This window comes from Oncorhynchus masou, chromosome 32 (genome assembly GCF_036934945.1).
Source record: "Oncorhynchus masou masou isolate Uvic2021 chromosome 32, UVic_Omas_1.1, whole genome shotgun sequence".
Classification (NCBI taxonomy): domain Eukaryota; kingdom Metazoa; phylum Chordata; class Actinopteri; order Salmoniformes; family Salmonidae; genus Oncorhynchus; species Oncorhynchus masou.
In genome coordinates, this window is record NC_088243.1 from 11576304 (window position 1) to 11588468 (window position 12165).

General features: G+C 47.6%; 1 protein-coding gene across 1 annotated transcript in view; it reads right to left on the reverse strand.

The window, feature by feature from the left end:
* Positions 1 to 12165, reverse strand: part of LOC135525576 (nesprin-1-like) — a 223133-nt gene that overhangs the window by 153029 nt on the left and 57939 nt on the right. Inside the window, exons 22-27 of the mRNA XM_064953273.1 lie at positions 11850 to 11993; positions 11465 to 11632; positions 10597 to 10755; positions 10161 to 10325; positions 8787 to 8921; positions 8372 to 8530 (exon numbers count right to left, since the gene is read on the reverse strand). Coding sequence (XP_064809345.1) covers positions 8372 to 8530; positions 8787 to 8921; positions 10161 to 10325; positions 10597 to 10755; positions 11465 to 11632; positions 11850 to 11993 — 930 coding nt within the window. The remainder of the gene's footprint in view (positions 1 to 8371; positions 8531 to 8786; positions 8922 to 10160; positions 10326 to 10596; positions 10756 to 11464; positions 11633 to 11849; positions 11994 to 12165) is intronic.

Here is a 12165-nt window from a genome sequence, read left to right on the forward strand (position 1 = left end):
CTGATTGGGAACCATATTTAGGCAGCCATATTCTTTGAGTGTTTCGTGGGTGATTGTTCCTGTCTCTGTGTTTGTTGCACCAGATAGGCTCAGTCACTTTGGATTTTCTTTTTTCCTGGTTTTGGAAGAGAACGTGAGCCGGGTGCGCCATTCTCCTTGCGGAAATGGTGCAAAATCCATCAACACGGTCGGTCCCTGGGATTGGGCTGGCCAACACAATTCGGTTTGCTTGGAAGGAGAAGGAGTTGGAGCCTTTAGGACGGGAAACTTTTGGAAGGACAATCTTGATGGGGATTCTAAAGCTGACGGTGAAGGACGTGTTTTGTTTCCAAGGCAACTCGTTGGAGGGAGCATACGACGTGGCACTAAATACAGAGGAGAAACATGATGATATCCTGAGAAGAGCAAGAGCAGTGGGAGGTGAGAGGCCGATGAGCCATTATGAAATAACAAGCCTGGCGAGGAACAACTTTAGGGTTGTAACTGTCAACATATACAACCCATACGTTAAGGACGAAGAAGTGAGGGCCTTTCTGGGGAGATACATGGATAACGTCTCCTCAGCAAGGCACCTCAAAGACTCCCTTGGGTTTTGGAATGGGAGGAGAGGCTTCCAGGCCCTACTCAGTGAGGACCCAAAGGGACATGGTGGCTACCTCCGTCCTCCTGCTATGTTCTCCCTAGGGGCTGACAGTGGGACGTTGTTTTATGCACGTCAGCCCCCATTTTGCAGGCGCTATATGGCCTACGGCCACATCTTCGCCTCGTGCAGCACAAGAAAATGCAGATTTTGTGGATCTGGGGAGCACGAGGCGAAGGATTGTGACGAGCCTAAGACGTGCCACGGGTGTGGCTCGTCAGCACACCTGTGGCGGGGGTGCCCGGCTCGTCAGAGGTCATACGCGTCTGCGGCTGGGGGGAGCAGGAGCGGGGGATGGGGGAAGAAGAGGAGGGGAAGGAAGCATGCCTCATGACCAGAGTACAGGTCCAGAGGGGAAGGCGGCAAGGAAGGAGGAGGAGCAAGAAGCGGAGGATGGAAGAGAGAAGGAAACGGAAGGCACGGGAGTAGGAGAACCAGGAAAAGCGGCGGAAGAAGGCAACCGAGTGGAGGAGCATGAGAGAGAAGAAAGCGAGGGAGGAGTGGTGGAGAAGGAGACGGTGGAAGAGCAAGTGGACTGGGGGAAAGTGCCCTGGTGGAAGAGATGAGGGGTATGGTGGAGGAGCTGGCGGGTGGGGAGGGTGGTATCTCCTCACTGCCGCCATCACCAAAGAAGAGAGTGAAGAGGAGGGTGAGATTGGCCGACAGTGAGAGAGAGGGGATGGCCAAGAGAGCGATGGGGGTGGGAGAAACCTCTGGGTTGCTGCTGGTTTCCCCAGGCCCTCAACTTCTGTTGGGTGGGGACACACCTAACAAGACCCAGGACTGTGTACAGGAGGAGGTGGGGAGTTTTTTGTTTGGGGACTCAGCCTCCCCTATTTTTTTCCAAACGAGCTGCATCTGGGGAGGGGGAGGGGTGTGGGAGTAGACCCAGGGTGCAGGGCACCCCGGAGCCAAACACTATTCCTGCATCCTGGGTTGGCGAGATGGAGGAAGAGACGTCGGGAGTACGGATGGTGTTATCACCGGTAGATATGGAGCAGGGGAGCATCGGGTGAGTCTCCTGGTTTTGTTTTTTTCTGTCTGGGTTTAGTATTTGAGTGTATTACATGTTTTTATTTTATTCTTTCATGGGGTCTAATTTTACTTTTGTTAGTTTAAATGTAAGGGGTTTAAGGGATTTTGTTAAGAGGAGGGCGGTTTTTAGTTATCTGGAGGGTGTGGGGTTTGATTTTTGTTTTTTACAGGAGGTTCACCTGAGGGATGGAGGGGATGTTAGTAGGTTTAAGAGGGAGTGGGACAAGGGGGAGTCGGTTTGGGGTATTGGGGGGTGCGCTCATCGGGCGTAGGGATTTTGTGTGGGCACAGGGAGGTAAAAGTGGAGGGTTCTTTTGTGGTGATGCAGGGGAGGGTTATAGGGGTGGATGTCACGATAAGGGATTGTAAATTTAGATTAGTGGTGGTGTATGGGCCACAGGTGGTGGCAGACAGGAGGGAGATGGTGGACTGTCTGGCGCCCCTGTGTGTCACAAATAGGAAATTAGTGATAGGGGGGACTTTAATACAGATTTAGGAATAGGGGGGGATAACAGTGCAGGCGCCATCACCGGGCTAATGACTTGCCATGGTCTGGTTGATGGTGGCCTGCACACTACTCCGGAAATGGCCGGTCCTACATGGCGCAACTCCAGGGGGGTTGCGCGGAGGCTCGACTATATTTTTGTACCCAGGTCTTTGGGTAAGTTGTCTGGGCGGCTGTTGCCTGTTTTCTTTTCGGATCACGAGGGGGTGTTCCTGCAGGTGGGGTCGCCAGTCTGCCTCTTTGGTAGGGGGTACTGGAAGTTAGATCGGGATGTGCTGGAGGAGCAGGCTTTTGTTGATGGGTTTTTTGGTTTCTTTTGGAGGCTTGAAGGCCTCCGGTCAATGTGCGAGGGGGTGTTAGAGTGGTGGGAATTAGTTAAGGTGAGGATTAGGGCTTTTATAATAGGGTATTGCAAGAGGAAAAAAGGGAGGAGAGGAGGGAGGTGGATCGTATCCAAAGGTTAATTGAACTCGAGTACGAGGCAGGCAACCTCGGCGGGTCGTTTGACTGGGAGGGATCCGCAACCCTAAAGGCGCAGCTCAGGGAGTTGCAGGAGCGGAAGGCTCGAGCTTTCCTGGAGCGTGCGCATAGTGGCTTTCTAGAACACAATGAGACTTGTTCTGCTATGTTCTTTAAGTCGGTTAGGGCCAGACAGAGTAGGAAGGTAATGCATGGCGTTAGGGAAGAAAATGGTAGTATAGTTAGAGAACCAGAGGATATGGTCAGGGTGACAACTGATCATTTCCAAGGTTTATTTAAGGAAAGGGAAATAGATTTAGAGCAGGGAAATGTGTTTTTAGAACACTTGTCCAGGCGGTTGCCGGAGGACATTAGAGAAGTGATGGAGGCCCAGATCTCACTAGAAGAGGTTGAGAGCGCTCTTAGGAGGATGGGAAAAGGGAAGGTGCCTGGGATGGATGGGCTGCCGGCTGAGTTTTATCTCAAGTTTTGGGGTATACTTGGACCAGTGGTCCTCGAAGTCTTGAAGGCCATCCCTGAGACGGGGGTCCCAATGGCTGTTGGTGTGCAGTCACTTTTATATAAGAAGGGGGAAGTAACAGACCTTGGCAACTGGCGGCCGTTGACCATGCTGTGTGTAGATTACAAGCTACTTGCAAAGGTTTTAGCAGACCGGTTGCGCACAGCCCTTCCCTACGTCGTCCATGAGGATCAGACGTGCGGGGTAGAGGGCCGCTCTATTAGATGGAACCTACAGTTAATCAGGGACTCCATCGCTTGGGTTGAAGATAGAGGACTGCCTTTAATGGTAGCAGCGCTAGATCAGGCGAAAGCCTTTGATCGCGTGAATAGATCCTTTTTATTCAGAGTGTTAGGTCGATTAGGATTTGGGGAGAAGTTCATAGGATGGATTCGTACATTATATGTCGGAGCGGGGTGCCGAGTTAGTGTAAATAGTCACTTGGGTGATGTTTTTGACCTCTCGTCTGGGGTCAGGCAGGGGTGCCCACTCTCGGCTCTCCTCTTCGTTCTGTACCTGGAGCCTCTGGGGGCTGCCATTAGGGCAGACACAGGGGTGGAAGGCTTGTTGATCCCTGGAAGTGGTGGGCTGCGTGTTAAGATGACGCAGTACGCCGACGACACTTCCTTGCTGCTGTGCAAGGACTCGTGCCTGACAAGGTCCCTTGCCATCTTTGGGGATTTCACCCGAGCGTCGGGAGCGGTTCTGAACCATGCAAAGTCTTCCGTCAAGTTTTTCGGAAGATGGCGCAGAAGAACGGATGTGCCCGGGGGGTTATCTCTCTGTGAGGGGGCCCTGAGGATTCTCGGGGTCCATTTTGAGACCTCCGGCTCAGCGACGCTAAACTGGAACATGCGTATCGCAGTGGTACAGAGGAAGCTAGCAATGTGGAAGGCTAGGTATTTGTCTTTTATGGGCAAAGTCCTGGTTTCTTAAGGTGGATGTTTTGCCATCTCTTTTGTATTTGGCGTACATCTACCCATTGCAGGCTTGTCTGAGGAGGCCTCTAGTGAGGCTTGTGTTTCAGTTCATGTGGAGTGGCAGGTGCGAGTGGGTCGCCAGGGCACGCATGCTTTGTCCCATCGGGGAGGGAGGTAGGGGGGTACCACATTTCCCCCTCAAGCTGGACGCAATTTTTGTTTCTTTCTTGTTAACGGAGCTTGCTCATCCAGTGATACACCCGTCCGGTTATCTCCTGCGGGTGTTCTTCTCGTATCAGGCGAGAAGCGTAATGGTGTGGTCTAACACGGGTCCTCGGGCGGAACAGCTGCCGTGGCACTTTGGTCATGCGGCCAAGTGGCTGCGTGCGCACCCTGAGGTTGAAGTTGTCCGAGTAGGTTTAGATCATAGGCACCTGTACGAGGAGGTCAGAAAGGCAGGGAGTCCGGCGCCTGTAGTGGGCATCTCGGAAGTGGTCTGGGAGGGAGTGCAGGCGCGGGGTCTGGACAACAGGCTCAAAGACCTGAATTGGTTGAGCCTCCATAAGTGCTTGCCGGTACGTTCCATCATGTACCGGTATAGTTTGGTGCAATCCCCACCTGTCCAAGATCCTCTTGTGGCAGGGAGGAGACTGTGCGCCATGTCTTTTGGGACTGTGCCTTTGCCGGAGTAGTATGGGCTAGGGCACGGGTGTTGTTAGGTTTGGTAAGGGGGGATTTTGTATTGACGTGGGCCAGGTTAGAGAGAGGTGTAGGGAGAGTGAGAGGGACGGACAGGGACAGGTTTCTGCTCTGGCTTCTCATGAGTCTCTTCAAACGGGGGCTGTGGGAAGCCAGGCAGAACATGGTGAAGACAGGGAGAGATTGGGGGGTGGAAGGGATAGTGAGGAGGGTGGAAGGAGATTTGAGGGGCAGGATGCAGAGGGAGGAGAGGAAGTGGGGGCAGCATGCTGCTCGGGAGAGATGGAAGGGGGGTTTAGGGCTGGGTGTCATTTAGATTTGTAAGGAGATAGATTAGGGACGGGGAGATAGGGAAAGGTAGTTTGTAGGGTGACGGGGAGGGAAGATGCTCCCCTGAGGTTTTGTTTGGGGTTTTTGTTTTGTTAAAATTAAAATACCATTATTGGAGTATGTATGAAAATTATGAGTTGTAAAGAATGAATGGTATTGAAGGTAATAAATTATTTTTTATATTAAAAAAAAGATAGGCTGTATAGGTTTCCACGGTCCGTTTGTTGTTTTTGTATTGTTCGTGTTTTTTCGTCGTCATTAAACATGTATCAAAAATACCACGCTGCATTTTGGTCCGCTTCTCCTTCACCAGACGAATGCCGTTACATCTACATGCTTTGTAAGTAGGAAAATCTGCAAAATCGGCTGTGTCTCAAATACTTGTTCTCCCCACTGTATATTCAATGTGCGGGACAAAATTGATGCTATGATTAAGAAGTTAGAGCTCTTCTCTGTCTGCATTAACAAGGACAGCACACAGGTCTTTCCATCATTATATGAGTTTTTGTGTGCAAATGAACTCAAGCTTACCGACAATGTCAAATGTGATATAGCGAAGCACCTGAGCGAGTTGGGTGCGAAATTAAGCAGGTACTTTCCCGAAACGGACTAGTCATACAACTGGATTCGTTATCCCTTTCATGCCCTGCCTCCAGTCCACTTACCGATATCTGAACAAGAGAGACTCATTGAAATTGCAACAAACGGTTGTGAAAATAAATTGAATTTAATCAGAAGCCACTGACAGATTTCTGGATTGGGCTGCACTCAGAGTATCCTGCCTTGGCAAATCGCGCTGTTAAGACACTGATGCCCTTTGCAACCGCGTACCTATGTGAGAGTGGATTCTCGGCCCTCACTAGCATGAACTAAATACAGACACAGGCTGTGTAGAAAATTATTTAAGATTGAGACTTTCTCCAATACAACCCAACATTGCAGAGTTATGTGCATCCTTTCAAGAACACCCTTCTCATTAACCTGTGGTGACTTAAATGTAATGTAAATGTAAATGGTGAGTTATTCACAATTTTTCTATTAACAAATAAGGTTTTATATGTAAGATGGTTAAATAAAGAGAAGATTATTGATTATTATTATTATTATATTATTATTTGTGCCCTGGTCCTATAAGAGCTCTTTGTCACTTCCCACGAGCCGGGTTGTGACAAACTCACACTCATTATTATGTTTAATAAATGTATTGTATAGTGTGTGTGGCAGGCTTACAATAATGGCAAAAAACAACATTTGAGAGTGCGCTAACCCTGGTGCTAGAGGGGGTACGCAGCTGGAGGTTAAATGTTTGAAGGGGTACAGGACTATAAAAACCACTGGGCTAGATCATGTGATCATGGCAAAGTAAACTCAGTTGCACTATGGAATGACCGATAGAGACCACAGCCATCACTCCTATCAGATCAGGATAGAGAGCACAGCCATCACTCCTATCAGATCAGGATAGAGAGCACAGCCATCACTCCTATCAGATCAGGATAGAGAGCACAGCCATCACTCCTATCAGATCAGGATAGAGAGCACAGCCATCACTCCTATCAGATCAGGATAGAGAGCACAGCCATCACTCCTATCAGATCAGGATAGAGACCACAGCCATCACTCCTATCAGATCAGGATAGAGACCACAGCCATCACTCCTATCAGATCAGGATAGAGACCACAGCCATCACTCCTATCAGATCAGGATAGAGAGCACAGCCATCACTCCTATCAGATCAGGATAGAGACCACAGCCATCACTCCTATCAGATCAGGATAGAGACCACAGCCATCACTCCTATCAGATCAGGATAGAGACCACAGCCATCACTCCTATCAGATCAGGATAGAGACCACAGCCATCACTCCTATCAGATCAGGATAGAGACCACAGCCATCACTCCTATCAGATCAGGATAGAGACCACAGCCATCACTCCTATCAGATCAGGATAGAGACCACAGCCATCACTCCTATCAGATCAGGATAGAGACCACAGCCATCACTCCTATCAGATCAGGATAGAGACCACAGCCATCACTCCTATCAGATCAGGATAGAGACCACAGCCATCATCACCATCAGCCATCATATCAGATCAGGATAGAGACCACAGCCATCACTCATATCAGATCAGGATAGAGACCACAGCCATCACTCCTATCAGATCAGGATAGAGACCACAGCCATCACTCCTATCAGATCAGGATAGAGACCACAGCCATCACTCATATCAGATCAGGATAGAGAGCATCACCATCACTCCTATCAGATCAGGATAGAGACCACAGCCATCACTCATATCAGATCAGGATAGAGACCACAGCCATCACTCATATCAGATCAGGATAGAGAGCATCACCATCACTCCTATCAGATCAGGATAGAGAGCATCACCATCACTCATATCAGATCAGGATAGAGAGCATCACCATCACTCATATCAGATCAGGATAGAGACCACAGCCATCACTCCTATCAGATCAGGATAGAGACCACAGCCATCACTCCTATCAGATCAGGATAGAGACCACAGCCATCACTCCTATCAGATCAGGATAGAGACCACAGCCATCACTCATATCAGATCAGGATAGAGACCACAGCCATCACTCATATCAGATCAGGATAGAGAGCATCACCATCACTCCTATCAGATCAGGATAGAGACCACAGCCATCACTCATATCAGATCAGGATAGAGACCACAGCCATCACTCATATCAGATCAGGATAGAGAGCATCACCATCACTCCTATCAGATCAGGATAGAGAGCATCACCATCACTCATATCAGATCAGGATAGAGACCACAGCCATCACTCATATCAGATCAGGATAGAGAGCATCACCATCACTCCTATCAGATCAGGATAGAGACCACAGCCATCACTCCTATCAGATCAGGATAGAGACCACAGCCATCACTCCTATCAGATCAGGATAGAGACCACAGCCATCACTCCTATCAGATCAGGATAGAGACCACAGCCATCACTCCTATCAGATCAGGATAGAGACCACAGCCATCACTCCTATCAGATCAGGATAGAGACCACAGCCATCACTCATATCAGATCAGGATAGAGACCACAGCCATCACTCCTATCAGATCAGGATAGAGACCACAGCCATCACTCCTATCAGATCAGGATAGAGACCACAGCCATCACTCCTATCAGATCAGGATAGAGAGCATCACCATCACTCATATCAGATCAGGATAGAGACCACAGCCATCAACCTGACACAGCTAGTCTCACCCTGTGTTCCTTGATCAGCCTCTCACTCCCCATGCCAACCAGGTGTCTGTTCTCTCTGGTCAGCTCTGACTGACACTCCTGCATGGAGACCATTAGCTTGCTCCGTTCCACCTCTACCTTCAGATGAAGCAGGTGGTAGGGAGCCTCTGTCTGGACATCCTGAGAGAGGGGGAAGGAGAGAGGGAGTTAGGAACTCTTTGTCTCACTCTTAACCTGAAAATAGTATATTACTGTACGATCAAAACAAGATGTGACAGTCATGGGACTATTCAGGACCGACAAAGGGCACAAGACATTGAAGGGGAATGTGATTAGAATACTTGGATCTTAGAACTGTGAAAATAGAATATTTCTACAATTGAAGGCTTGGAATGATTATACTAGTACATTACCTTTCTGTCAACATGGCACTAACCTTCCAGTGTTTGTGCAGTTTCCTGACTGTCTCCTGCAGACTCTGCTGCTCCTCCCTAGGCACTGTGTCTGTCAGTTCATCACAGGTCTTCAGGAACGCATCGAGGACCTGCTGGTCTAGCTGCCCAAAGAACTCCTGCAAACATTGACAGAGATGTCTCACTGAGATTGTCACAATGTCCACATAACTCAACACCTCCTCCCCTAGTGCTTCTCTACTGAATCCCCAGTCCAGACTAGTGTCATGACTTTGGCCTGGGGGTAGGTTTATGACAGTCATAAATACCTCTTCCCCCTTTTTCCTCTCTCTACCCTAGTGATGTTACATTTGCAAACACCTTGGTTAACATAGAGATTCTGGGAACATCAGAAGGTGGGGGGAAATGAACTATATTCTGGTAATCTGACCAATTGAACATATGCGGTGGTACTTATGAATATGATGTCAGTTCGGTTGTCATCTGAGACATTCTCATTAATGATAAGATGACATAAACTCTACAGTGGAAAGTCTACACATCAGAGTTATCGGATTCACATGGAATTGTTGTTCAATTTAAATGTTTGAATATGAAATTATTTGTGATCTGATAAAATGTGATTTTAGCTTCTAAAATGTGATATTTGGGTTTTCATAAGGTTAGGTCTCTGCTCAATCAGTGGTCCGCCCCTGTGAAGGGAAATGAGCTATAAAACTTTTCAATCACGCCCTCCTCTCCCTTCCTATATAAAGCCTTGACGACAATATAACCTCCTGTTCCGAGGATGTGTGGACGACGGTCCGATGTCAAAATGGTTCAGATAATAACTACAGAAAGAAGCCAACATCAGCGTGAGCTTTGGTTGCGAATGGTATGAACTTTGAACTCTTATTCACTACAGAAGTGATACCTCCTAGCCGTTGAGTTAGCAACAGCAGCTGCAAACGCAGGTTAGGAAGGAACAGACAGAGTATCCCGTCTACCACACAAAGACGTTACTACAAAGTATCCAATTTACCAGCAGAGACATTCTTCAAAGGACAAAGGACTCGGTTGGGCAACACTGCCTTCCATCTACCACCAACCTACCAAAGCGGAGCTCAGAGTAAATATTTATTGCATTTTCCTTTTCCAAATGGGCCCCGACTCTCTAGTTCATTACATTTACATGATTAGCTCAATCAGGTAATATTAATATTAATTACGGTAAAATTATTTTATAGAATAGCATGTCATATTACTTCATCCGGCATAGCCAAAGACACGACACTAGCCTGGTCCAGATCTGTTGTGCTACACAGCCAAGTCCTATGGTCATTGTCAGATCTGGATTGTCCAGATAAAATACAGCCTAAAACTATGGTCCTAGCCATGATGCAAGCTTTTGCTCTTACCGTGTGTTTTTTTAGCAGATCTTCTGGGTTGCCTCTCTCATTTAGAAAAGCCTGAGCGACTTTCAGCACCTTCTCCAGCTCGCCACGGGACTCGTCAAACCTCTTCATTAAGCTGCTGTTGACCTCCACGTGATTCTTCCACTCAGTAGACTCGTTGATCATTGCCTGTGATACACAAATACAGACATACTCACAAGCAATTCTCATCATCCAACACACAACTGTCCTTCACACAAGTTATTTTGAATTGATGTGAACTGAACATGCGCTAGAAGGCAGCTACGTCATTCTGTCTTCTTTACATTATTATCCTCTATCTATCATCATGATTGATTGATTGGTTGATTGATTGATTGATTGATGTTCCCTCCTTCAATCATTTACACTATCAAACTGTTACACACAACCCATTAAGCGTTGTGTTATGGTACTGTACCTGTGAGGAGGCCTGGAGGTCGGCGACTCTCTTCTGCAGCAGAGCCATGTCCAGGTGCTGTAGGGTCTTACTGCTGTCCAGGGTTCTCTGGACACTCTGATGGTTATTCTCTATCACAGTCAGACACTTCTTACAGCTCTGGGTGAAGGTCACCAGCTCCTGGAGAAAGAGTAGGCAGTGAAGTGTGAAGAGACATTGTGTTACAAAGAATCAGTGTGTGGGCAGGTAGCCTAGCGTTAGGCAGGTAGCGGTTGAGACCTTTGGGCCAGTAACCGAAAGGTTGCTGGTTCGAATCCCAGAGCCAACCAGGTGAAAAATCTGCACGTGTGCTCTTGAGCAAGGCACTTAACCCTAATTGCTCCTGTAAATTGCTCTGGATATGAGAGTCTACTAAATGACTAAAATGTTAAATTCTTGACTTGGACTGAAATAGGTTCTGATACTTGTTTTAGGTGCTGGTACTGTTTATATTTAGGAGCAGGATCTCCACAATAATTTTGAGCCAATATTATATAAGAGGAACAGGAGCTCAAGCAGTAGAACATTTGAGGTGCCAGTTTTCAGCTCCGGTGAGCTCCTACCCAAGTCAAACACTGCTAATAATGACATAATGTGTCAACTAAGCAGCATGACGTTCAATTAAAACATTAATTCACAGTTACTACCTGTAGGTGATTCATGTATAAAATGTATCTACAATAGAACAAGTCCGTCTAATATTGTTGTATGAAAGGCAAATAACAGTAACCAAATCCAAACTCCATGCAGTTTTCTCTCTTGTTGCATTCAACCCCTGATCAACCTGTGTTTAGTTGAATACACTGATTGTAAGTCACTCTGGATAAGAATGTGTGATGTAATGTGTCACCTGGCATTTCTGTTTGAAGTCCCCGTGGGCCTCCGAGTCCCTGGAGCAAGTGATGCGGCTGGCCTTCTCCAGGGCCTGGTAGAACCCTGTGATGTTCTTCTCCATCTCCTCCAGAGCAGGCAGTAGGGACTGGGCATCCCGTAGCAGCGGCAGAGACCGCTCCTTTATCTGATGGGAGGGGGACAGGGGGTAGGATGTCATGGGGGTAATGCCATCTGGAGCGGACTATACTAAAGATGGCTGGTCAGAAAGACAATGTGATGACGTGGAAAACTGATAGGATTTGCAAAAAGTCATCAACATATGGGCATTGTCTTTTTGTTTTTACCCAACTTTTAACCTAAGAATTCAAACAGGAACAGGTGAGATGGAGATGGATGGTCACCTTGCTCATCTCCTCCTTGATAGAAGCCATGGCAGCCAGCATGGTAGAGACCTCCTCCGCGGGCGTGTCTTTGATCAGCAGCTGGGCGGTGCGGCTGGCTGTCTTACAGGCTGCCTCCATGGCCGGAACCTTGTTCTTGATGTCCTGGAAGGATGTAGTGAATATAGATCAAACATGGGTACTCTTTTCCTTACTTTAACCAAGGCCCGTATTCACAAAGGCGTCTCAGAGTAGCTGCTGATCTCAGATCAGTTAAAAAAAAATATATATATATATTTTACCTTTATTTAACTAGGCAAGTCATTTAAGAACAAAT